General features: G+C 46.7%; 1 protein-coding gene across 1 annotated transcript; it reads left to right on the plus strand.

Annotated features, from left to right (window-relative positions):
* Window positions 1-35: 35 nt before the first annotated feature.
* Window positions 36-27,661, plus strand: RBM18 (RNA binding motif protein 18). The gene is made up of 6 exons (XM_038745245.1): window positions 36-137; window positions 10,491-10,609; window positions 17,149-17,275; window positions 19,635-19,721; window positions 24,268-24,353; window positions 26,084-27,661. The coding sequence occupies exons 2-6, from the start codon at window positions 10,497-10,499 to the stop codon at window positions 26,241-26,243; spliced, it is 573 nt and encodes a 190-aa protein (XP_038601173.1). The 5' UTR covers window positions 36-137; window positions 10,491-10,496; the 3' UTR covers window positions 26,244-27,661.
* The last annotated feature ends 247 nt before the right edge of the window (window positions 27,662-27,908 follow it).

The following is a 27,908-nucleotide window of genomic DNA, read 5'->3' on the forward strand; positions in this document are numbered from 1 at the left end:
ATCGCGGGCCGAGGTCGGGGTCGCTCGGGTGGGTTCGGCTCCGCTCGGCTGGACTCGGCTCGGTTCGGCTGGGTTCGGCTCCGCTCGGCTCCGCTCGGCTGGGGGATGGTCCGGGCCGCGGGCGCCCGGGACCCACGGTGAGTCCGGACCGCCTTTTATTCGCCGAATCCGTTTGGTTTGGGCCCCGATCTCCCCCGTCTACACTGCCAGCCCGCCCGCCCGCCCTCGGGGGGGCACCGCCTCTACACGTTGCCCCCTTGTCCTTCCCGAGCGCTTAGCGCAGTGCTCTGCACGCAGTAAGCGCTCAATCAATACGATTGAATGAATGAATGAATAAGTACGACTGAATGAATGAATACGACTGAATGAATGAATGACGGACTGTGATCCTGTTGTTGGGACCGTCTCTCTCTGTATGTTGCCCACTTGTCCTTCCCAAGCGCTTAGTCCAGTGCTCCGCGCACAGGAAGCGCTCAATAAATACGATTGAATGAATGAGTGACTAAGTATGAATGAATGAATGAATGAATGTGAATGAATGAATGAATGACTGAGACTGTGATCCCACCATTGGGTAGAGACCATCTCTGTATGTTGCCCACTTGTCCTTCCCAAGCGCTTAGTCCAGTGCTCCGCACACAGGAAGCGCTCAATCAATACGATTGAATGGATGAATGAATAAATGCGACTGAATGAATGAATGACTGGGGCTGTGATCCCGTTGTCGGGTAGGGACCGTCTCTCTATGTTGCCCACTTGTCCTTCCCAAGCGCTTAGTCCAGTGCTCTGCACGCAGTAAGCGCTCAATCAATACGATTGAATGAATGAATGAATAAGTACGACTGAATGAATGAATGACTGAGACTGTGATCCCACTGTTGGGTAGAGACCATCTCTGTATGTTGCCCACTTGTCCTTCCCAAGCGCTTAGTACAGTCCTCCGCACGCAGTAAGCGCTCAATCAATACGATTGAATGAATGAATAAGTACGACTGACTGAATGAATGAATAAATACGACTGACTGAATGAATGACTGAGACTGTGATCCCGCTGTCGGGTAGGGACCGTCTCTCTGTGTTGCCCACTTGTCCTTCCCAAGCGCTTAGTGCAGTGCTCTGCACGCAGTAAGCGCTCAATCAATACGATTGAATGAATGAATGAATAAGTACGGCTGAATGAATGAATGAATACGACTGAATGAATGAATGATGGATTGTGATCCTGTTGTTGGGACCCTCTCTCTATGTTGCCCATTTGTCCTTCCCAAGCGCTTAGTCCAGTGCTCCGCACACAGGAAGCGCTCAATCAATACGATTGAATGGATGAATGAATAAATGCGACTGAATGAATGAATGACTGGGGCTGTGATCCCGTTGTCGGGTAGGGACCGTCTCTCTATGTTGCCCACTTGTCCTTCCCAAGCGCTTAGTCCAGTGCTCTGCACGCAGTAAGCGCTCAATCAATACGATTGAATGAATGAATGAATAAGTACGACTGAATGAATGAATGACTGAGACTGTGATCCCACTGTTGGGTAGAGACCATCTCTGTATGTTGCCCACTTGTCCTTCCCAAGCGCTTAGCGCAGTGCTCTGCACGCAGTAAGCGCTCAATCAATACGATTGAATGAATGAATGAATAAGCACGACTGAATGAATGAATGAATACGACTGAATGAATGAATGACGGATTGTGATCCTGTTGTTGGGACCGTCTCTCTATGTTGCCCACTTGTCCTTCCCAAGCGCTTAGTCCAGTGCTCCGCGCACAGGAAGCGCTCAATCAATACGATTGAATGAATGAATGAATAAATGCGACTGAATGAATGAATGACTGGGACTGTGAGCCCGCTGTCGGGTAGGGACCGTCTCTCTACGTTGCCCACTTGCCCTTCCCAAGCGCTTAGTGCAGTGCTCTGCACACAGTAAGCGCTCAATACGATTGAATGAATGAATGAATAAATGCGACTGAATGAATGAATGACTGGGACTGTGATCCCACTGTCGGGTAGAGACCATCTCTGTATGTTGCCCACTTGTCCTTCCCAAGCGCTTAGTCCAGTGCTCCGCGCACAGGAAGCGCTCAATCAATACGATTGAATGAATGAATGAATAAGTACGACTGAATGAATGAATGACCGAGACTGTGATCCCACTGTTGGGTAGAGACCATCTCTGTATGTTGCCCACTTGTCCTTCCCAAGCGCTTAGTCCAGTGTTCTGCACACAGGAAGCGCTCAATCAATACGATTGAATGAATGAATGAATGAATAAGTACGACTGAGTGAATGAATGACTGAGACTGTGATCCCACTGTTGGGTAGAGACCATCTCTGTATGTTGCCCACTTGTCCTTCCCAAGCGCTTAGTCCAGTGCTCTGCGCACAGTAAGCGCTCAATCAATACGATTGAATGAATGAATAAATGAGACTGAATGAATGAATGACTGAGACTGTGATCCCACTGTTGGGTAGAGACCATCTCTGTATGTTGCCCACTTGTCCTTCCCAAGCGCTTAGTGCAGTGCTCCGCACACAGTAAGTGCTCAATCAATACGATTGGATGAATGAATGAATGAATAAATGCGACTGAATGAATGAATGACTGGGGCTGTGATCCCGTTGTCGGGTAGGGACCGTCTCTCTATGTTGCCCACTTGTCCTCCCCAAGCGCTTAGTCCAGTGCTCTGTGCACAGTAAGCGCTCAATCGATACGATTGAATGAATGAATGAATAAATGCGACTGAATGAATGAATGACTGAGACTGTGATCCCACTGTTGGGTAGATACCATCTCTGTATGTTGCCCACTTGTCCTTCCCAAGCGCTTAGTACAGTCCTCTGCACACAGTAAGCGCTCAATCAATACGATTGAATGAATGAATGAATAAGTACGACTGAATGAATGAATGACTGAGACTGTGATCCCACTGTTGGGTAGAGACCATCTCTGTATGTTGCCCACTTGTCCTTCCCAAGCGCTTAGTACAGTTCTCCGCACACAGTAAGCGCCCAATCAATACGATTGAATGAATGAATGAATAAGTGCGACTGATTGAATGAATAAATACGACTGAATGAATGAATGACTGGGACTGTGAGCCAGTTGTCGGGTAGGGACCGTCTCTACATGTTGTCGACTTGTCCTTCCCAAGTGCTTAGTACAGTGCTCTGCACACAGTAAGCGCTCAATCAATATGAATGAATGAATGAACGACCCCCACTCCCCGACCCCGAGGGCCGCCACCCCTCCCCCACATTCACTCACTCATTCATTCATTCATTCATTCATTCATTCCATCGTATTGATTGAGCGCTGACTGTGTGCGGAGCGCTGGACTGAGCGCTTGGGGAGGACAAATCGGCAACAAATTCATTCAATCAATCATATTTATTGAGCACTGTGTGCGGAGCGCTGGACTGAGCACTTGGGGAGGAAACATCGGCAACAGATTCACTCAATCAATCGTATTTATTGAGCACGGACTGTGTGCGGAGCGCTGGACTAAGCGCTTGGAAGAGTACAATTCGGCAACAGATTCATTCAATCTTATTTATTGAGCGCTGACTGTGTGCGGAGCGCTGGGCTGAGCACTTGGGAGAGTACAATTCGGCAACAGATTCAGTCATTCCATCATATTTATTGAGCGCTGACTGTGTGTAGAGCACTGGACTGAGTGCTTGGGAGAGGACAATTCGGCAACAGATTCATTCATTCCATCGTATTGATTGAGCGCTGACTGTGTGCGGAGCGCTGGGCTGAGCGCTTGGGAGAGTACAGTTCGGCAACAGATTCATTCATTCCATCGTATTGATTGAGCGCTGACTCTGTGTGGAGCGCTGGACTAATAATAATAATGGTATTTGTTTGTTAAGCTTACTCCCCCTCCTTCCCCTCCCCACAGCACCTGTATATACGTATACATGTTTTTACGTATTTATTACTCTATTTTATTTGTACATATTCTATTTATTTTATTTTGTTAATATGTTTCGTTTTGTTGTCTGTGTCCCCCCTCTAGACTGTGAGCCCGCTGTTGGATAGGGACCGTCTCTAGATGTTGCCAACTTGTACTCCCCAAGCACTTAGTACAGTGCTCTGCACACAGTAAGCGCTCAATCAATACAAATGAATGAATGAATGAATCCCCATTTATCCAGATGAGGGAACTGAGGCCCAGAAAAGTGAAGTGACTTGCCCAAAGTCACACAGCTGAGGGATTTGAACCTGTGACCTCCAACTCCCAAGCCTGGGCTCTTTCCACTGAGCCACGCTGCTTCTCTAAGCGCTTGGGAAGTGCGAGTCGGCAACAGATTCAGTCATTCATTCAATCGTATTGAGCGCTGACTGTGTGCGGAGCACTGCGCTGCTACTACTAATAATAATAACGGTATTTGTTAGGCGCTTACTATGTGCAAAGCACTGTTCTAAGTGCTGGGGTAGATACAAACTGATCAGGTTGTCCCACTTGGGGCTCACAGTCTTCATCCCCATTTTACAGAGGAGGGAACTGAGGCCCAGAGAAGTGAAGTGGCTTGCCCAAGGTCACCCAGCTGACAGGTGGCGGAGCCGGGATTCGAACCCGTGACCTCCGACTCCCAAGCCCGGGCTCTTTCCACTGAGCCACGCTGCTTCCCTAAGCGCTTGGGAAGTGCGAGGTGGCAACAGATTCATTCACTCATTCATTCAGTCGTATTTATTGAGCGCCGACTGTGTGCGAAGCGCTGGACTGAGCGCTTGGGAAGGACAAGTCGGCAACGTTCATTCATTCAGTCGTATTTATTGAGCGCCGACTGTGTGCGGAGCGCTGGACTGAGGGTTTGGGAAGGACAAGTCGGCAGCATTAATTCATTCAATCGTATTGAGCGCTTACTGTGTGCGGAACACTGGACTAAGCGCTGGGGAAGTGCAAGTCGGCAGCAGATTCATTCATTCATTCTGTCGTATTTATTGAGCGCTGACTATGTGCGGAGCGCTGGACTAAGCGCTTGGGAAGGACAAGTCGGCAACAGAGAGACGGTCCCCATGCATTCATTCATTCGTATTGAGCGCTGACTGTGTGCAGAGCACTGGACTAATAATAATAATAATAATAATAATAATAATGATGATGGCATTTATTAAGTGCTTACTATGTGCACTGTTCTAAGCGCTGGGGAGGTTACAAGGTGGTAATAAAAATGGCATTTATTAAGCGCTTACTATGTGCAGAGCACTGTTCTAAGCGCTGGGGAATTTACAAGGTGATCAGGTTGTCCCACGTGGGGCTCACAGTCTTAATCCCCATTTTACAGATGGGGTAACTGAGGCCCAGAGAAGTGAAGTGACTTGCCCAAAGTCACACAGCAGACGCGTGGTGGAGCCGGGATTTGAACCCGTGACCTCTGACTCCAAAGCCCGGGCTCTTTCCACTGAGCCACGCCGCTCAGGAAGTCCCACGGGGCGCTCACAGTCTTAATCCCCATTTTCCAGATGAGGGAACTGAGGCGCAGAGAAGTGAAGTGACTGGCCCCGAGTCACACAGCTGGCAATTGGCAGAGCCGGGATTCGAACCCAGGACTCCTGACTCCAAACCCTGTGCTCTTTCCAATGAGCCACGCTGACTAAGCGCTTGGGAAGTACAAGAGATTCATTCACTCGTTCATTCTATCGTATTTATTGAGCGCTGACTGCGTGTGCAGCGCTGGACTAACCGCTTGGAAAGGACAGTTAAGGCAACACATTCATTTAATCGTATTTATTGGGCGCTTACTATGTGCAGAGCACTGTACTAAGCGCTTGGGAAGTCCAAGTTGGCAACATCTAGAGACGGTCCCCACCCAACAACGGGCTCACAGTCTAGAAGGGGGAGACAAACAACAAAACCCTCTTCCCCTCCCCACAGCACTTGTATATATTTATACGGATTTATTACTCTATTCTATTCGTACGGATTTATTACTGTATTTTATTAATGATAATAATAATGATGGCATTTATTAAGCGCTTACTATGTGCAAAGCACGGTTCTAAGCGCTGGGGAGGTTACAAGGCGATCAGGCTGTCCCGCGGGGGGCTCACAGTCTTCATCCCCATTTTACAGATGAGGTCACTGAGGCACAGAGAAGTGAAGTGACTTGCCCAAAGTCGCACAGCTGACAATTGGCGGAGCGGGATTTGAACCCATGACCTTTAACTTCAGAGCCCGGGCTGTTTCCACTGAGCTACGCTGCTTCTCCAATAATGATGTGTCTATAGCTATAATTCTATTTATTCTGACGACTTTGACACCTGTCTACATGTTTTGTTGTCTGTCTTCCCCTTCTAGACTGTGAGCCCGTTGTTGGGTAGGGATTGTCTTTGTATATTGCCGATTTGTACTTTCTAGGCGCTTAGTACAGTGCTTTGCACACAGTAAGCGCTCAATAAATACGATTAAATGAATGAGTGAATGAAGACGTGCTCACAGTGTCTGTCGCCCCACGCATGGCCGGCGGCCTGCTGCTGCCCCAGCATATTCTTCTTCTTCCTCCTCCTCCTCCTCCTCCTCTGTCTCATTCATTCATTCCATCGTATTTATTGAGCGCTTACTGTGTGCAGAGCACTGGACTAAGCGCTTGGAGAAGCCGCACAGCTCAGTGGAAAGAGCCCGGGCTTGGGAGTCAGAGGTCGTGGGTTCTAATTCCTGCTCCGCCACTTGTCTGCTGGGTGGCCTTTATATATGTGTGTATATATATATATATATATATATATATATATATATATATATATATATATACACACACACACACACACACACACACACACACACACACACACACACATATTTATATTTATATATTTATATGTATATGTATATATTGTATATGTATATATGTATACATATATATGTATATACTGTATATGTATATATGTATACATATATGTGTATATACTGTATATGTACATATATGCCACTTGTATATATGTATATATGTTTGTACATATTTATTACTCTATTTATTTATTTATTTATTTTACTTGTACCTATCTATTCTATTTATTTAATTTTGTTAGTGTGTTTGGTTTTGTTCTCTGTCTCCCCCTTTTAGACTGTGAGCCCACTGTTGGGTAGGGACTGTCTCTGTATGTTGCCAGCTTGTCCTTCCCAAGCGCTTAGTACAGTGCTCTGCACATAGTAAGCGCTCAATAAATACGATTGATTGATTGATATATATGTATACGTATATACTGTATATGTATATATGTATGCATATATATGTATATACTGTATATGTATATATGTATACATATATATGTGTATATACTGTATATGTATATACATATGCCACTTGTATATATGTATATATGTTTGTACATATTTATTACTCTATTTATTTTACTTGTACCTATCTATTCTATTTATTTTATTTTGTTAGTATGTTTGGTTTTGTTCTCTGTCTCCCCCTTTTAGACTGTGAGCCCACCGTTGGGTAGGGACCGTCTCTATATGTTGCGAGCTTGTACTTCCCAAGCGCTTAGTCCAGTGCTCTGCACACAGTAAGCGCTCAAAAAATACGATTGATGATGATGATGATGATTTATTTTATTTTGTTAGTATGTTTGGTTTTGTTCTCTGTCTCCCCCTTCTAGACTGTGAGCCCACTGTTGGGTAGGGACTGTCTCTGTGTGTTGCCAGCTTGTACTTCCCAAGCGCTTAGTACAGTGCTCTGCATATAGTAAGCGCTCAATAAATACGATTGATGATGATGATGATGATGATTTATTTTATTTTGTTAATATGTTTGGTTTTGTTCTCTGTCTCCCCCTTCTAGACTGTGAGCCCACTGTTGGGTAGGGACTGTCTCTATATGTTGCCAACTTGTACTTCCCAAGCGCTTAGTACAGTGCTGTGCACACAGTAAGCACTCAATAAATACGACTGATTGATTGATTGATTGATTGATTGGCCTTGGGCAAGTCGCTTCACATCTCCCAGCCTCAGTTCCCTCATCTGTAAAATGGGGATTCATTCATTCAATCATATTTATTGAGCGCTTAGAGAAGCAGCGTGGCTCAGTGGAAAGAGCACGAGCTTTGGAGTCAGAGGTCGTGGGTTCAAATCCCTGCTCCGCCAGTTGTCACCTGTGTGACTTTGGGCAAGTCACTTCACTTCTCTGGGCCTCAGTGACCTCATCTGTAAAATGGAGATTAAGACTGTGAGCCCCCCCATGGGACAACCTGATCACTTTGTAATCTCCCCAGCGCTTAGAACAGTGGTTTGCACATAGTAAGCACTTAATAAATGCCATCATCATTATTATTATTAGGAAGACTGTGAGCCCCACAGGGGACAACCTTATTACCGTGTATCCCCCCCAGCGCTTAGAACAGTGCTTGGCACATAATGAGTGCAAAATAAATACCATCATTATTATCCAGTGCTTAGAGCAGTGCTTGGCACAGAGTGAGCGCTTAACAAATACCACAATTATTATTATAATTTGGCAACAGCTAGAGACAGTCCCTACCCACGGGGCAGAAGCACTAGGGGAGAGACAAGGTCATCAGGTTGTCTCACGCGGGGCTCACAGGCTTCACCCCCATTTTACAGAGCAGGTAACTGAGGCACAGTAAAGTTAAGAGACTGGCCCAAAGTAGCACCACTGATAAGTGGCAGAGCCGGGTTTAGAACAATTTAATCCACGCTGCTTCTCTGTACTATTGTACTTTTCTTTCCATCCCCCCATCTTACCTCCTTCCCTTCCCCACTGCGCCTGTATATATGTATATATGTTTGTACATATTTATTACTCTTTATTAATTTATTTTGCTTGTACATATCTGTTCTATTTATTTTATTTTGTTAGTATGTTTGGTTTTGTTCTCTATCTCCCCCTTTTAGACTGTGAGCCCACTGTTGGGTAGGGACTGTCTCTATATGTTGCCAACTTGTCCTACCCAAGTGCTTAGTACAGTGCTCTGCACACAGTAAGCGCTCAGTAAATACGATTGATGATGATGATGATGCTTAGTACAGTGCTCCGCACACAGCAAACACTCAGTAAATACAACTAAATGAATGAATGAAACTCCTTAGACTCTCTTTGGGTTTTTTTTTTTTAATGGTATTTGTTAAGTGCTCACTATGTGCCAAGCTCTGGGGAGGTTACAAGGTGATCAGGTTGTCCCACGTGGGGCTCACAGTCTTAATCCCCATTTTACAGAGGAGGTCACTGAGGCCCAGAGAAGTTAAATGACTGGCCCAAAGTCACGCAGCTGATAAGTGGCGGAGCTGGGATTTGAACCCACGATCTCTGGCTCCCAGGCCCGGGTTCTCTCCACTAAGCCAGGCTGCTTCTACGCTGTTTCTTCACCTACTTATCATCATCATCATCATCAATCATATTTACTGAGCGCTTACTGTGTGCAGAGCACTGTACTAAGTGCTTGGGAAGTACAAATTGGCAACATATAGAGAAAGTCCCTACCCAACAGTGGGCTCACAGTCTAAAAGGGGGAGACAAAACCAAACATACTAACAAAATAAAATAAATAGAATAGATATCTACAAGTAAAATAAATAAATAAATAAATAGAGTAATAAATATGTACAAACATATATACCATGTATACAGGTGCTGTGGGGAAGGGAAGGAGGTAAGATCCCTCCCCACCCTCTTCAATCAATCCATCCTATTTACTGAGCGCATGCTCTGTGCCTGACACTGTACTAAGCACTTGCGAGAGGCCATCCCAGACTAAGCCCCACTTTTCCTCATCTCCCTCTCCCTTCTGCGTCACCCTGACTTGCTCCCTTTGCTCTTCCCCCGTCCCATCCCCACAGCACTTGTGTACTTATAGGTCATTTAATTTATCTATATTGCTGTCTGTCTCCCCACCTCTAGACTGTGAACCTGTTGTGGACAGGGAGTATCATTATTTATTGCTGTATTGTACTTTCCCAAGTGCCTAGCACGGTGCTCCGCTCACAGTAAGCGCTTGATCATCATCATCATCAATCGTATTTATTGAGCGCTTACTTTGTGCAGAGCACTGTACTAAGCGCTTGGGAAGGACAAATTGGCAACATATAGAGACAGTCCCTACCCGGCATATAAATACAATCGAATGAGAGCGTGAATCTAGCAGAGTTAGTAGACAAGTTCCCTGCCCACAGCGAGTTTCCAATCTAGAGGGGACGAACTCGGCCTGTCACCTGGTGGCGGGGGGGACGGGAGGCCAGGGGAGGGGAGGAGGAAGAGTGGATTTTGGCTGGGAAAGGGGTCAGGAGCTGGTCTGGGCCGATTCCCAGAAGGACTGGGAAGAACGACTCAATCAGTGGTATTTATTGAGCGCTTCCTCTGGGCAGAGTACTGTTCTAAGCGCTTGGGAGAGTTCAATGTGACAGAATTAGCAGGTACATGCCCTCCCCAGAACAAACTAAGCCTCATATACGCGTAGAAAGCACGTCCTCTCACACTTTTTTTCTTTTAACCCCCCAACCCCCCATTTCATTTACATTCTCCCAGAGATTGATGGAGGCAGGAACCAAAACTCTTCCCCTGGAGAATGCATCGATTCTTTCGGAGGGCTCCCTGCAGGAAGGGCATCGACTCTGGATCGGCAACCTGGACCCCAAGATAACCGAGTAAGTCTGCCGTAGCGTGGGATAGAAATGGGAAGGCTTGGGTTGGATTCCCAGATCTGCTGGGCGACCTCAGGCGAGGCACTTAACCTCTGTGTGCATTAGTTTCCTAATCTGAAACATGGGGATGCGACATCTGTCTCCACTCTCCCTGCATCTAGAAGGTGAGCTCTTCTGGGGAAGGGACTGCCCTGAATTAATCCATATAAGGCTTGGCACATGCATAGTAAGTGCTTAATTAATAAATAACATAACCTACTCTTCTCTGTCCCTAACCTCGCCTTCCCCCTCCCCCCAAAATGATAAAATAACACCCTGGATGATCTTAATTTTGTTCAACCGCCTACTTTTTTTTTTTTGTTTCAAAGGGGAAAATTCACTTTGTCTAATTGCAGTGGATGGGGAACACCTGAAACCTTCGGTAGCTTACTATCTTTGTCTTTGGAGACTACAGTTGTGGCAAGCTGGTTTAGCACTAATGAACATTTTCGGCATCTTTTCTCCTCCGACCCTGCCCGCCTCTCAGGAAGACTTCTGTTCTAATTGCTGTTGTGATTAGGAGAAGGATGAATGCATTCTTATATCAGCCTTGAACACGAAAACCGTTTCCAAGACCTCCTGCTCTCAAGTGGAGTAGATGGAGGGCTGCCATATTTCAGTTTGGGGACTGCAGGGCATTATTAAGCGCTTTCTATGTGCCAAGCACTGGGGGGATACAAGGTAATCAGGTTGTCCCACGGGGGGCTCTCAGTTTTAATCCCCATTTTACAGATGTGGTAACTCAGGCCCAGAGATGTTAAGTGCCTTGCCCAAAGTCACACAGCTGACAACTGGCAGAGTCAGGATTTGAACCCATGACCTCTGACTCCAAAGCCCATGCTCTTTCCACTGAGCCACGCTGCTTCTGTAAGCCGGCATGTTGAGCGTATTGAGCTGGCATAAAATAAGGGCTGGGTGTACGGGATGCCTGGCAACCTTAGGAATCAAGTCTCCTAAATCCCGCTCATGGCCTGTGTTGAGTAATCGTGTGATTACAGTAAAAAAAGGTATATTTAGGTAGTTGACTCTCAAGGCACCTCTGGCCCCCGTGAGAGCTGGGACGATTTCCGGGGAATCCGTGTCCGAGGAATTGCTGTTTCGGGAGACTGGCTTTTGAGCTGTAGGTTTGAAACCCTTCACTTGTTCCCCTGTGTCCCTTCGCTCGTTTATTTGAGGCGAAGACCCAGAATGGACTTTTTGATGTAAGACTCCTGACCAGACGAGGTCTTTCAGGGACAGCGCATGCTCTGGGGTAACATCCTGTCCTGTGCTGAGTTCCAAAGGCAGTATTTCCACCCCACAGTGTACCCGCTGGGCTAGGAGCCTGAAGAATGGAAAGAGCATTTATTATATTTTTCTGAAATTTCTGATGGCCCTTCAGAGGTACCCTGCTGCTTAACGGGGCATGTTAAATATAAATGTCACAAGTCGGTTCACAAATTAAGGGAAGATGGGTGGCACCTTGCTTTGGTGAGAACGAAAGGAGCAGGCTTACAGGAGGTGGAGTTCCTCTGATATGGGTTCTCTGTCAGTGAAGCTTACCTACTCTTCAGCTGTTAACAATAACAACAGCAATTAAGCATTTACTAGGTACTAAGGGCAGGGGTAGATACAAGACAATCAGTTCAGACACAGTCCCTGTCCCATACGGGGCTCACGGACTAAGCAAGAGCTGATGACTGTTCAACTGCTTATCCACTTACAGATTTTTCAGAGTCTGGCTCCTTGATTGCATCCTAAAAGCCTCCTTCTATTATAGCCCTTCCCCAACTTTACTGCCAATATGCTTACTTTTGTGGCCCCTCACATTGAATCTTGCTAATGTTCATATCTCTTTTTCTTCACTAGTACAAGGCACTGCTGGCTCCTGCTGTTTTACCTTTCTTGGTCTCTTTTCACTAGTCCTTAGCACAGGTTCCCTTTTAAATTTTCTTTAACGTTCCCCCTGCTCTAATACGAAATTACCTTGCTTGGGCTAAAAAAAAAGTCCTCAGGCGAGTGATAGTAATGGAGCTCCCACTGCAGTCTTGTCCCCATTGCGGTTCTCCATGCATTAATAACCATTCGTACTGTACGCCCTGGCATAATGCGTGTGTTTCTGACGTGAATCTTCACTTGGCTAGATGAACCTCCACCCCCAAATTTTATACCCTTTGCAGTGACTTTGGAGATTTGCAATTTGCCGAAAAGAAGGTGCAAGCCATCTTGCTTTGTTGGCTGTCTAATCCCATTCTCTGTAACTTTCTGTTCTGATGATCTTATACGCCTCAGGATTGCTTTTAGACAGTTCAAATTCAGACTTGGCCAAGAGCTCCTTTGGCTCTTTAGTTGTTGAGGCCGCTTCAAGAAAGGAATTTGGAGGGGGTCCTAATTCAGCTTTAATTAAGCCGACAGTGCTAATTGTCACTAAGGCCAGCAGAGGAGGCAAAGAAGATAGGCCTATCCCCTCTCCAGTCTGCTGGACCCTTTCAAAATGGGACAGGGAGTAGTGTGGGGATGCTTATGGTGTCACTTTCCATCCATCAGGGGTATTTACTGAGCATTTATTGTATGCATAGTACTGGTCAGAGCGCTTGAAAAAGTACACAAGAGATAGTAGACAAAATCCCTGCCCTTATGGAGTTTACAGTCCGTCTGGGGAGACAGTCACTAAAATGCATTGATAGGGGAAGCAGTCCGAAAGGTAAGTACGCCACTTGTCAGCTGTGCGACTTTGGGCAAGTCACTTAACTTCTCTGTGCCTCAGCTACCTCACCTGTAAAATGGGGATTAAGACTGTGAGCCCCCCGTGGGGCAACCTGATCACCTTGTAACCTCCCCAGTGCTTAGAACAGTGCTTTGCACATAGTAAGAGCTTAATAACTGCCGTTATTATTATTATAAGTACTGCTGGTAGGGAGAGGGGGTGGGAGTGAATAACGGAGGGCTTGGCTGATGCTGAAGTGGCGGTAGGAGGGGGGGAAGAGGGTGAGGAGATGAGATGAACTAGTTGCACTGCCCTTTGGAACGAGGCATCAGGTTTCAGGGCGGTTGGTGAGCATTTGGTTTCAAGGGGAAAGTCCGTGTGGGGTTGCGATCCTAAAAGGCAGAGTGATAGGGGGCAGCTTACATTCTAGACTTGTAAACTCAAGAAAATTATGAAAATTTCAACCTTTGGAAAAAAAAAATATTCGGCTGCGTCTCAGTTCTCTCTTACCCATACCTCTTTTGGTTGTTATAAATTATGCAGTGGTTTTCTTTTAAATTAATAGTGGCATTTATTAAGCACTTACTATGTGCAAAGCACTGTTCTAAGTGCTGGGGAGGTTACAAGGTGATCAGGTTGTCCCACGGGGGGCTCACAGTCTTAATCCCCATTTTACAGATGAGGGAACTGAGGCACAGAGCAATTAAGTGACTTGCCCAGAGTCACACAGCTGACAGTTGGCGGAGCCGGGATTTGAACCCGTGACCTCTGACTCCAAAGCCTGTGCTCTTTCCCCTGAGCCACGCTGCTCCCTTTGCTTATCAGCTTCGTTGAGGAATCCAGCCCATACGGGGCTCTGTCCGAAGAGTAAGGTGGAGAGCTAATGGTTGCATCTGATCGTAACCTTCCGATGCTACGTATTGAGCGCTTACTGTGTCGTATTGAGCGCTTACTGTGTGCAGAGCACTGTACTAAGCGCTTGGGAAGTACAAGTTGGCAACATATAGAGACAGGCCCTACCCAACAGTGGGCTCACAGTCTAAAAGGGGGAGACAGAGAACAAAGGTAATGTTGGAGAAGGTGCCAGAGGTCTGTCGTTTGCTGTCAATTCCAGAGTCCCAATGCCGAATGGCGCACGCTGTATTAAACGGAGCCACCTTTACCATAGCAGCAGGTAGGAGGGAATATGGCAGGGAGAAGCAGCGTATGTCCACTGCGTGATTTTGGGCAAGTCGCTTCACTTCTGTGTGCCTCAGTTACCTCATCTAAAATGGGAATTTAAGACTGTGAGCCCCTGCGCCCAACCTGATTAACTTGTATCAAGCCCAACGCTTAGTGCAGTGCCTGGCACGTAGGAAGCCCTTGACAAGTACTATAGAAAAAACCAAAACAAAAAATCAGTCTTCCAATTGCCCAGTCTCAGGGTGTGCAGTTTCCAGCTCCAGGAAGCAAAATGGTTGAGATTTAACTCCATTCGTTGTGGTGTTGGATTAATTTTGGGACTTAATCAATCAGTAGTATTTGAGAGCTTACTATGTGCAGAGCAGTGTATTAAGCTCTTGGGAGAGTTCAGTGCAACAGAGTTAACAGACACGTTCCCTGCCTACACCGAGGCTACAGATCAAACCAAAAAGAGGATTCTGGAGTGGCTCAGTGGAAAGAGCACGGGCTTTGGAGTCAGAGGTCATGGGTTCGAATCCTTGCTCCGCCACATGCCTGCTGTGTGACCTTGGGCAAGTCACTTCTCAGAGCCTCAGTTACCTCATCTGTAAAATGGGGATGATGACTGTGAGCCCTGCGCGGGACAACCTGATCACCTTGTATCCCCCAGCGCTTAGAACAGTGCTTTGCACATAGTAAGCGCTTAACAAATGCCATTATTATTATTATTAAGAAGCAAGATTTAGTTCTGCCAGATGTTCCTGGGTTCTGGAGGTCTCACTTCCGGGGGAATCTTGTGTTTCAAAGAATAACTTGCCTTTTCTGATGAGAATAAAGGGGAAACCCCTAAGGATCACTACTAGTGCCCTCACCTTCCTGCCCCAAGCAGGGTGACAGGAAAGAGAAAGCATCCCTCTAAACCAGCCATCTGTTGGTGGTTTGGTTTTGTTTTTTCCTCCAAAATGGGTCTAACCTGATTTATTGGAGTGTATGAGCATTAGGGATGTGGGGATGCCGCGCTGTAAACCAAGACGCCTTTGGGGCCTTACGTAGTCCACTGACCTGGGAGCCCGTAATGGTCTCTGGTCTTGGTTGCTGGGCTAAGAAAGGAGAGAGAAAGAGAAACAGAACTGCATACTTAGCCTTTCCTTCCTCTCAAGAGCCCAGCTGCCCCATTCCCTCCTTAGCAGGTGGGGTCTCCTGATGGGAGTCTGGATATTTGGAAAACTGCGGGGGAGCGGCGGGGGGTTAACGATCGCGCCGTCTCCTGGCGCAGGTCGAGAGGAGGATGAGTAAATATCTGCAGAACGTGAGGTTGCCGCGGTCCTGCCACGGTTCTGGACCTGTCTAATGTCTTCTGGTTCCACTTCGGGGTTTGGTGCCTGTAGCGCGCTCACTGTAACGTTCCCGCCGAAGTGCATTAGTATCAGATGTAGCGAAGTGCAGAAACCATTTCATCCCTGTCTCCTTCCCTGGGGAGATTCCCGCTTAAGAATCCTACCTTGATGAGTTGTGCCTAGAAAACAATGTGAACACAAACGTGGCCGTAACAACAACTTACTGGCTCCCCGTGGGGTCAGATTCCCAGTAATAACCGATTTAGCATGTGGCCCGATACCTTTTTAGTATCACGGGGACAGCATTGTTTAGAGAAAGCCTTGACTCTGGGTTTGAATAGCACGGAGGGTGCCAGGAGGAAGGCCGGGGGAAAAGGAAATGGGAGAGCTGTTGGTTTGTCTCACCCTCACGTCACATGAGAGGAAGTGGAAATTGAGATTGGCTGCAGCAACCTGTTGGGGCCACATCTGTTTGAATAACTTAAAAACTCTATAGAAACCAAATAGTTTCTGCCCTGAGGAATCCAGGGAGGAGGGGACAAGGGGCTAAGAGGCGGGCAAGAGCTTGGAGTCCCTTCTCTGTCTGCAGTAAGATCTCTTCTTTGCCTACCCTGGCTCCCAGGTCATAAGCATCCCTGGCTAAGGGGACTCGGTGTGGGTTCATTACTCATGGTGGATTGGGAGGGATTGGCCCGGATCCCCAGCCCTGTGGTCTGTGGGCTCCCCATTGTCTTTGTGTTGATTTACTTCGGGGCAGAAAACTCCTCAGGGGTTGTGAAAGTGCCACTAGTTGTGGTCTGAGACTTGAAAAGGGTTTCCTCTGTCCAACATGTGGAGCTAATGATCAGCTCTAATATCTGATAGGGAAACCCTCCAGGCTTTTGTTATGGGGAGCCGGGTGTTGGGGTGAAGCAGGAGCGGAGGGACGGTGTTTTGTGGTGGTCTAGTTCTTTACAAATACCACTCTGATGCCAAGACATTAAAAATAAATAGACACTATTTCTGGGGGCCTCTCCAAAAGAAAAACAAATGATGCTTGCCGGCCAGACAGCTGTTGGTGAGGTGGGGTTCTTTTGTTTAGAGTTTTGTATTGAACAGATACATAGCCATGGCAGTTCAACTTTTCATTCCAAAGAGAAGAAAACTGGGTTTGTCAATTGAATGGGGACATTTTGGAGGAGGGGGTGGGGGTGATGGGTGGCCGGTCTCCTCCTCCAGCTCCGGCCAACCCCACTGAGTTGAGAACGGACAGCTGAAGCGCAGGGTGGGGTGAGGAAGGGGTCTGGCACATTCAGGGGTCTCAAATTCTCTTCCTCCAGGTACCACCTCCTCAAACTCCTTCAGAAGTTTGGCAAAGTGAAGCAATTCGACTTCCTCTTCCACAAGTCGGGGGCTTTGGAGGGACAGCCCCGAGGGTACTGCTTTGTCAACTTTGAAACCAAACAGGTATCTGGCCCTTTTTATTTTTATTTTTTGTTTTGTGGGGGGAAGGATGTCATCTAGGTACACCCCCTTGGCGAATCATTTCTCAGGCCGTTAATAGTCGGGGACGCGGTTCTCGGCCTAGGCTGGAAACTTCTGACCTACTTTCTCAGCTAAATGGCATAGAGGGTTTGCAGTGGGAGCAGCCTCATCATCCTGGCCATTTGCTCTTGTTCATTCCTCCAGTGGCTGCCCAACAAAAGCCGGCATTTCTTTCAGTCTTCGTACCCTGTGATGCAGATGGCTCTCTTGCGGTGAGCCGCTCACAAACTCAATTTTATTTTGATTTGGTAAGCATGTGCCTTCCCCCCCGGAGCGCCTGGGTGCAGGCACAAGCCTTAATAGAAACGGAGCAGGAGAGTCTGAGCGCCTTGTGGGGATGGGTGAGATCTGCTTTGCATTTAAAATGCTCGTCCTTTGAAAAGACGCGACTTTATGGGGAAAGAAAAGTGTACATTTTGTTTGCTTTCTTCAAGAATAGGAATGGGGCCGGAATTAAAGCTGGAAACCCTGCCCCAGCCCTATCCAGCACCATCATCGTTCAAGCCTCGGCTCTGTGCGGGAGTGGTCTTCAAATGTACCGCTGGAGCAGGTGTCTTTCAGAGGGCGGGGGCAGTTCTCTAGGCCCATTTTCCCAAATGTTAGTCCTGTGGGGGGGACTGCCTGGTTCTGAATAAAGGAGAACGATGATTCCCCCTCTTCTCAAAGGAGCTGAGCAAGCCGAGTTTCTAGACGTGCACTGCTCCTCACCAGCGCTGATGGCCCAATTTCCCATAGCGCGTTCTCCCCCCTCCCCCCGGCCCCGGCATCTCGAAGAGTCATCGTGGTAGTAGTAGTTGTCGTACTTATTAAGAGCTGGGGAGAACAGTCCTGCCCCGCAAGGAGCCTGCAACCTAAGGGTGGGGTGGGGGGAGAATGGCAGAGAGCCTGGACAGACACAGAAGGAAAGATAAAACCAACACAAAAAGGACAAGAGACCAGGACAGACAGCAATAAATAGAAAACGGACAGGAGGGCACAGTGGCTAAACGAGCAGAAATCCCAGCTCCTCTCGGCTCATTCCAACAGTCACCCTGGCCGCAGCTCCGGCCACAGCCTTTCCAACTTTCTGAAGGTCGGGACGGTCTCCTGAGGTCCTGCTGCTTCTCCCTGCTGGGATGGAATAGAGGAGGGGCTCATGGAAAGTGCCAGTGGGCTCATGCACCACCTGGGATGGGGTGGGATCAACATCCATGAAGCCCTTGATTTTTTTTTCTCCCCCCTCACCCGACTCCTGTGTAGTTTTCCCCTTCCCACTCCAGTCAGTCTCACCCTCAGGCTGGCACAGGTCAAGAGGCGAACTTTGGCAAGGTCTGAAGGCACAGGCAGGTTTGTTAGGGCATACTGTGGCCCTGCTAACATCTAGGTTCAGGAAGTCCTCTCTACCTCGACATTTCTCGGAAAGGAAGGGTAGTTAAGGGAGACGGAGGACGGGAAAACATTTTGTCCTGAAAACCAGGTGCACAAACTGACTCACCCCCTGCTCCTGAGTTCCTTGACTCACTCCTGCTCTTTCCTGGCCAGGGTTTCCTTTGCCCCCTGTGTGACTTGAAGCCAATGCTTCTTATCTGGAGAGCGGACAACTCCTTTGGAAGCACGCTTTGTAGGCTGCACAAGTCTGTATGCTGTGTAGGGCCTAGTAAGAGATGGCCGTGGGTACTGCTCCTCATCAGTCGAGGGTATTTACTGAGCACTCACTCTGTACAGAGCACCGTACTAAGCGACTGGGAGAAGACGGTACAACAGAGTTGCTAGACACACTCCGTGACCATAAGGAGCTCACAGTGTAGAGGGGAGACGGGTATTAAAATGAATGAATTTTGGATATATGCATAAGTGTTATGAGGTCGAATATCAGGTACAGATCCAAGTACATAGGCAATGCAGAAGGGGGAGAAAGCAGATTTTTTTTTTTAGGAGGGTTTTGAAGTGGGTCTGTGATGGTCTGTTGGATACAACGGGGAGCACGTTCCAGGCCAGAGGGAGAAAGTGGGCGAGGGGTCGGCAAGGAGATCGGGGTACAGTGAATAAGTTGGCATTAGAGGAGCGTAGTGTGCAGACTGGGTTGTACTAAGGAATCGGCAAGGTGATGTAGTAGGGGGTGAGCTGATTGCATGCGCTAAGGCCGATGGTAAGTAGATGATGTAGCTGCTGATGCCCAGGAAGATATCTGAGACAATTTTACCGGAGGGCAGCACGTTCTTAAACTGTCGTTCTAGGTCCCAGACCTGGCTGACATCATCTGCTAATCTTTTTCTCGACATTTGCCCCCCTTCCCGTGCAGGAAGCAGAACAAGCAATCCAATGTCTCAACGGCAAGCTGGCCCTATCCAAGAAACTGGTGGTTCGGTGGGCTCATGCTCAAATAAAGGTAAATCTCTCTGTTCCCAGAAAAAAATGTTCCTCCAGACTGTAAGCTCATCATGGGCAGGGTAAGTGTCTATATTAGGTTGCACTCTAACAAGCACTTAGTACAGTGCTCAGCATACAGTAAGCGCTCAGTGAATACGATGGACCGAGTAGAATCAGAAATCCTGTGTGTTAGGATGCCCGGGTCAGATCGGTCAGTTCAGGGCTGTCACTCTGGTAGCCCTGGGGCAGTGATTCCACTTCTTAATCTGAATCACATCAACCAGTATCTCTAGTGGGGAGGTGGAGGTGATGGGCTCCTGTATGGAGAATTCCCCTGAGTCACCCTTCTGAACGTGTTGTGAAGCTGATGAAGTTGTGTGGATTAGGGTGCGGCACATAAATAGTTTGCCCTCATCCACATGAGCACGCTAGAGTCTTTGCATAACAATTGTGGTATTTATTTACTATATGTCAAACACTGTATTAAGCGCTGGAGTGGATGATTGTTGTTATGGTATTTGTTAAGCACTTCCTGTGTGCCAAGATAATCAGGTTGGGCGCTGCCTCGCTCTTTCATCGAGCTCACATTCTAAGTAGGAGGGAAAGCAGGTCTCCCATCCCCGCCTCTACAACCGAGGCACAGAGAAATGAAGGGACTTGCCCAAGGTCATCGAGCGGGCAAGTGTCAGAGCCGGGATTAGAACCCAGGTGCTCTGACTTCCAGACTGAAGCTTTTTCCACTAGGCCACGCTGTGCTTTTAGTTTTGACTGGGCTGTGCTGGGAGGGTTGCCAAATTGGACTTCCAGAAGCATTTCAAGAAGCATTTATTACAGTCGAATCCTGAAACTGGTGCTTTCTGCACTTGTCCCTGGACTTCTCTTTTTGGGTGAATTTTCCACGCCATTGGGTCTGCATTCAAGCCGCCCTCCTTTTTAGGATTCTTTTCCCCCCCCGTCCCAAACTTGGATTTTTGGGAACCAGATGTTGTTTTAAGCCTCGTTACATTCTTCCTGCCTCTTGGCAGGGAGTATTTGAACGAGAAACATTGGAAATAATCCGTAAACAGGTTAAGCAAAGAAACGGGTCTGCCCCAGAGTCTCTCAGAGCAGGTAGCATGTACAAGTGTAGGGCTGACTCTCTTTTTGATGTCCGGGAGCCGTGAGCAGTGGCAGACTCTTGGCTCGGGCCCTGGGCTTTGGGGACGCTGTGCGCTCGGGAGCGTACGGGTGCCACAGGAATACTCTGGTCGTGAAGAGGAGTAACAGCTGTTCCGGCACACATTTCCCTGGAAGCAGCCAGGACTCCTGTTCGGAGCAAACCCGGGGCATGGTTTCACTCAGTGGGGGCTTCTGGGCCATAAACTTGCTGGCGGGTTCGGGGTTTCAGCTGGAAGTTTCCCGCCGGGCTGTTAGATTTGGGCACACCCTTATCTGTTTTTCACATGGCCTCCTCCTCAGACGACGAGGCATCCAGGTAAATGGCCCACGGCCGTAGGGATGAACCTGGTGACAAATTGAAGGTTTCTGCTGAAAAATGAGCTCGACAATCAATCGGTAGCCATTGTCGAGTGCCTACTGTTTGCAGGGCACTGGACTAAAATCTATCGTACAATAGAATTAGGCTCCCTGCCCTTAAGGGATTTACAATCTAGAGGGGGAGACAGGCACTAAAATATGAGGAAGTAATCACAGGCAGTCAATCAACGGAATTTACTGAGTGCCTTCAGAGCACTGTATTAAGCGCTTGGGAGAGTACAGTACAACAGAGTTGGTAGACCCGTTCTCCGCCCTTAAGGAGCTTATAGTCTAGAGGGAGAGACAGACATTAATATAGATGTTACAGATATGTATGTAAGGACTGTGGAGCTGAAGGTGGGGTGAATATCAGGTGCTCAAAGGGGACAGATCCAAGTGTGGAGGTGATGCTGATGGGAGATAATAATAATAATAGTGGTATTTGTTAAGCACTTACTATGTGTCAAGCACTGTTCTAAGCGCTGGGGTAGATACAAGATAAGGTTGTCCCAAGTGGGGCTCACAATCTTAATCCTCATTTTACAGATGAGGTAACTGAGGCCCACAGAAGTTAAGTGACTTGCCCAAGGTCACACAGCGGACAAGTGGCGGAGCCGGGATTAGAACCCACGACCTCTGACTCCCAAGCCCATGCTCTTTCCACTAAGCCACGATGGAGTCAGGGAAAAGAGGGCTTCATCTGGGAGAGCCTCTTGGAGGTGGTGTCACCTTAATAAGGCTTTGATGGTGGGAAGAATGGTGGTCTGGCATATATGGAAGGGGAGGGAGATGCAGGCCAGAGGGAGGAGTCAGCGGTGAGGCTGCATTTAGGAATATTTCAAACCTTTGAGTAAGGAACTGGTACTGTTATGTTGCTAATAGAAATACTACAATATCGTGATATGTATAGTTTATTATACTTTAATAATGAAAGTGTCCTCTGAGTATGGGTAGGGAGAAATGGCTGGATGAACTACTACTCAGTAGTGTCTCTCCTGATTATCTTGTATCTGTTCCAGTGCTTGGCACATAGTAAGTGCGTTCGGTGCTGGGAACATGTCTGCTAATTCTGTTATACTCTCCCAAATGTTTAGTATAGTGTTCTGCACATAGTAAACACTCAGTAGATGCCACTGATAACAAATGCCACCATTATTATTCAAGAGAAGGTACTATCCCAATTTTATGTCCTCTTGGAGATGGCATGCCAGGGAAGGTCAGCTTCCATTGGCACCTTTCATTTGAAAGGTGAAGGTGGAACTGACAGCTTTTAGCAATAAATTGAGGATGTGGGTTGAAAGAGAGATGAATCAAGGAAAATGCCAAGGTTATAGGCTTGTAAGACAGGAAGGGAGGTGGTGCTGTCTACAGTGATGGTATAGTCAGGGTGGACAAGATTTGAGTGGGAAGATGAGTTTTGTTTTGGACATGTTTAGGTGACTGCAGGACATCCAAGTAGAGATGTTTTGAAGGAGGAAATGCTAGGCTGCAGAGAGTGGCACCAAAAAGTACCTGTTCTCCCTCCTACTTAAACCGTGAGCCCCATGTGATGAGGAACTTTGACCTGATTAACTTGTATCTACCCCAGTTCTTGACACATAGTATACCCTTAACAGATGTTGTTATTAGTGCAACAGCGTGATGGTTGCTGCCGCTGACCCTCCATCTTGGTGGTTTAGGGATGGGACACTATCTTTGACTCTGTGATGGCATGTGTGTTCATGTGAATGCTTTTAAACCGATGCATGTTTGATATCCCTTTTGCTTTGTCATGCACTTACTCTTGGTTAGTCAGTAGTATTGAATGAATGTTTACTGTGTGCAAAGCACTGTACTAAGCCCCTGTGAAAGTACAATACAATAGAGTCGGTAGACACGATTCCTGCCCAGAGTGAGCTTACAGGCCACAGATAGAAAAGAAAATAAATTACAGAGAGGGGAAGTGGCAGAGTGTAAGCTTATGTACATAAGTGCTCTGGGGCTGAGGGTGGGGTGAGTATCAAGTGCTTTAGGGCTGCGGATCTGAGTACCTAGGCAATACAGAGGAAAGGGTGGGGAGGGGAAATGAGGGCTTAGGGAAGGCCTCATGGAGATGTGATTTTTAGGAGAGCTTTGAAGGTGGGGAGAGTGGCGGACTGTAGTATATGAAGCGGGGAGGGAGTTCCAGGCCAGAGGGTGGACGTGGACACGAGCAATGTGGCGGCATAGACAAGAATGAGTTACAGAGAGTAGGTTGGCGTTAAAGGAGCAAAGGGTGCGGATTGGGTTGTAGGAGGGGGAGAGCTGATTGAGTGCCGTGAAGCCGGTAGAGGGAGTTTGTGTTTGCAGAGTTGGATTGAAAACCATCAACGTCGTCAGTAAAAACTTTAGCCGTATAACGAATTGTTGAAAAACAAGCACCTAAAGATTACTTTGGACATATCCATTGTCACCTTAACCAATGGCCATTACTTCAACCCTAATGAGGCTCTTCAATGCTCAAGCCGATTTCAATTTTAAGCAAGGTTGGCGATTGGAATTCGTCAGTGTGTCAACTCGGGGCAATAGTATTAGCCAGTCTGAACTGCTGTGAAGCACACCTTCTCTGCTTTCCAAACTCTCCAAACCAATTCGGAGTTAGATTCAGTGGACCTAGACGAAATAGGAGACGTGAAGGTGAGTCTGCCGTAAATGAATGTGGAGGGAGGTGAGGAAAAGTAGTGCTAAGGATTAAAGTTGAAAATGATAAATCACAAATCATTAGAGAAGTCGGCGCTGATTGTATTCCACCATCTGTGAATTCCAAACTGAAACTTTCTACCCCAGGAATAAGAACTAATCCCCAAATCAGAAACCTCCCCTCAACTTATTTCTCAACTTAGAGGTTTTTGGCAAAGGCTCACGCTCAAGCTCTTGGGTTTGCAAGCTCTCCAAATGGGAAACAGTAATAATCTAGGCTGGAAGTCCAGCTGTCGGTATGGTAGAGGGCTGTGAGCTTCTGAGCCTTATGCTTTGCGTTAAAGTCCAGTTTCTGCCAAAGTGAACTAATCTCCCTTTTTTCCTGCCATCAGAGATACGACCATAACAAGAATGATAAAATCCTGCCAATTAGTCTTGAGCCTTCATCAAGCACTGAACCAACTCAGTCCAACTTAAGGTAAGAGTAATTCTTTGGAAGGGAGCAGAAAGGTGAACGATGACCTGCCTGCTCTTGTCCAACTTGGTCCTTTGAGAAGTACATTTCTTGGCACATTGTATCGCTCTCTGGGCATCTCACTCTCCTGTGATATAATTTACCTTGGAAAAATAAGAGCAGCCATGCTTAATTTGGACCTTGGTTCTTTCATATATCTGCAGGTAAATAAAGAATCCCTTTGTGTTACCAGTTCATTCCACTTATTTACACAACAATATGGTGTTTTCTTTGTGCTTTCTGTACACTAGACTCATTAAAGTCAAGACACAGGAATAGAGAGTTATTTCCTACCCATTCCTCTTTGATTCTGCGCAGATGCATCTCTCTCCTTCTCCCTCTCTCTCCTTCGTATTTAAGCACTTACTATGTGACAAGTACTGTACTAAGCTCAGTCTTAATTCCCATTTTACAGATGAGGCAACTGGCAGAGAAGTGAAGTGACTTGTCCAAAATTACACAGTAGACAAGTGGCAGAGCAGGGATTAGAACCCAGGTCCTTCTGACTCCCAGTCCCGTGATCTTTCCCCTAAGTGACACTGCTTCTCTTTCCTATCCTGCAAAGTGGATCTTTGTGACTGCATTTTTTTCCCCCCATGAGATTCCTGTTTTGCCAGTCTGAAGAAGCATCAGGTACCCTCTCTCTCCAGTCTGTTCCCAGGGAGAGATGGAGCAAAAGCATTAGCCTTCAGGGGCCCCACTGCTTTGGGCCTGAACTGCAGGGAAATGGGCTTCAAACCTCCACAAGTTGGTGGTCCCCTTGTCATCTCCTTGCCTTGTCTTATGCTGTCGAGTCGTCTCCGAAACATAGCGACTCCACGGACACATCTCTCCCAGAACGCCCCACCTCCATCTGCAATCGTTCTGGTAGTGTATCCAGAGAGTTTTCTTGGTGAAAATACAGAAGTGGTTTACCATTGCCTCCTTCCGCGCAGAAACCTTGTGTCTCCGCCCTCGACTCTCTCTTGTGCCGCTGCTGCCCAGCACGGGTGAGCGGAAGGTAAAGAGCAGGTGGCGGGAAAGGAGGCAGTACCTGGAACATGTCCGGAATGGTCCTCTGGTTCTCCAGAGCAGCGTAACATCTCGTCAAACCACCGCCAAAGGGAAAAATACTTATTTTCCTGTCAAGTAATAATAATTGTGGTATTTATTAAGCAGTTATTATATGCCAAGCAATTTACTAAGTGTTGGGGAAGATATAAGATAATCACATGGGGCTCAGAGTCTAAGTAGAAGGGAGAAAAGATATTGAATACCCATCTTGCAAATGAGGGAACTGAGGCACAGAAAAATTGAGACTTGTCCAAGGTACAACAGCAGACAAGTGGTGGACCGGAACCAGAACCCAGGTCCTCGGACCTCCGGGCCCGTGCTCTTTCCACTAGACCACGCTGCTTCGGTACAGCCCATTTTGACGTTTTTTTCTCTCTTCAGATTAGGCAAACTGGCAGGCTTTTGTCCCAATAAAACTTTCTCTCCTTCAAGAGGATACAAACATGAATCACTCCACTTGCGTTGTTTTGCATAAAGTCTACTTCACACCTGTATTTTATACCATTTGGCCCTTAACTCCTAATTATAGTCCCCAAAAGAGGGACAAGCAAATTTAGTATTGGGGTTTTTAGTAAACCCTTTAGCTTGAGGACGTCCACTTCTACATTGTGACTCTTACGTTGTCCTTTTTATTTCCCCAGCGTCAGTGCAAAGATCAAAGCAATTGAGGCAAAGCTGAAAATGATGGCTGAGAATCCAGATGCAGAGTATCCTGCAGCCCCAGTTTATTCCTACTTCAAGCCTCCAGATAAAAAAAGGACTACACCTTATTCCAGAACTGCTTGGAAATCTAGAAGATGATGTTGGTCACTGTTGTAGAAAGCAAAAGAAAACTGCTTTATACACCTCTGAAATCTTTGCTTTTGTACTTTGTAGACTTGAAAGGTACTATCCGACAGAGCACAGCCACACTGTCACAGTGTTTTGTAACATAGCCTTTTAAATTTTCTTAAAGCTGTTCCTTGTTTGAAGCCTATGTGGAATTGAGCACTGTCCAGAATAAATAGGGTTGCATCCAAAGTCATGACTTTAATAGGAGTTCCTCTAGGTCTATTTACACATGAAGACTGGGAACACGAGACATATGCTAGACAAAAAAAAGCTAACAAATGAGTTTTAATTCTAGAAGTACATTAATCAAAGTCTTAGAAGAAGTGTTCAAACGTCCTATTAAAAAAACAAAACAAAACACAAAAGGGATGTTGAGTGTGTGTAAAGGGGGTGAAGATGGCAAGGTGGGGGGGAAAGGGTCCTTGAGTTTATCATATAGAAAAACCCCCAACATCAAAGAAAGAAAAACTTTTGGGACCATCGGGGATAGTTTAAGCATTCTCCTAATGGTTCTGAACACACCCTGCCCACCAACCTTCCAAAAAAGAATGTCAATCTTTAAAAATCCTTGCAATTGGAGCAGAACATTTTACTCTAGAAAGTATAAAAAGGCAACTGATGGATTTATAAAAACTGTATATTCCAAATCAAACTGCATTGCGTACTTCTGAACTGTAGGAATGTTAATGTGGAACTTTTTAAAACTGTATGTAGAACATGTTAGGAGTTCGGAGATGAGAGAATTCTGTTTAGAGCTTAAGAATACCTAACAGGCAGAAAAGTGAAATCTCCTTTTGCAAACAAAAGCATTGGTAATTTGTTGCCACCCAGGCATCTGTCAAACAAATTGCATCCCAAACAATTCTTTGCATCTGATTGGATAGCAGAGGCCAAATTGTGTGCAGAGTAGGGTTGAAGCAAAGCCTGAATAGCCCAGTGAAAACAGGCACTAAGTTTTCATCAACCCCCCTGGATTTTGGAGTACCTTACCTTTTGAAGTCATATGACTCTGGTTGTGATTAGCTGCTTCTGCATGACATAATACAGTTTTTCTTCCAAGGAGCCTGCTTCCCTGTAAATATTCTCTGACCCTTTGAACAGTGGAAATATGCATAATGCAGGAATTTGAATGAGTGGTCATCCAGACCCACATCTTGATAGACCCTTTCACTCCCCTCACCCCTTCGATTAGCATTGTTAGTGAATCTCGCCTGCCACATCTCCTTGCTGCAAATGCGTCTCACTTTTCTAGCAACTTAAGTCTTCCTATGTTCATTATTGAGTTAAATGAATGAAAATAAACTTCTGTGTAGCCAAGATCCAGAAGTCATAGGATAAATAAAGGGAAACACTTTTTATTAAAGACAAATTTCTTTGGGACTCTTGTAGATAATGATTATTGACTTCATTGTATCGCTCGGTCTGTACAAGTAAGCCTCCTTTGTGGTTGTGGACAGTTCAGAGAAAGGGGGTGAGCGGAGGAGACAGCACCTCTTCCTCTGTCAGATTTCACCCGATCGAGTGTCATTTTATGGCTGGAGTCCTTGGGGAGTTTGTAATAGAGTAGGGAGTTAATATAAAAGTCTTCTATTTTTATTAGGCATTTAGAAAATATTTAACTTGGAACCGCATTGA

The sequence above is a fragment of the Tachyglossus aculeatus genome, chromosome 4, assembly GCF_015852505.1.
Source record: "Tachyglossus aculeatus isolate mTacAcu1 chromosome 4, mTacAcu1.pri, whole genome shotgun sequence".
In the NCBI taxonomy this organism is placed as follows: Eukaryota; Metazoa; Chordata; class Mammalia; order Monotremata; family Tachyglossidae; genus Tachyglossus; species Tachyglossus aculeatus.

Bases quoted from the DNA above. Each gene is read 5' to 3' on its own strand.
- RBM18 (XM_038745245.1), top strand. From the start codon at position 10,497: ATGGAGGCAGGAACCAAAACTCTTCCCCTGGAGAATGCATCGATTCTT. The intron at 10,610-17,148 runs GTAAGTCTGCCG...CTCTTCCTCCAG, and splicing joins CTGGACCCCAAGATAACCGA to GTACCACCTCCTCAAACTCC. The intron at 24,354-26,083 runs GTAAGAGTAATT...TTATTTCCCCAG, and splicing joins CCAACTCAGTCCAACTTAAG to CGTCAGTGCAAAGATCAAAG.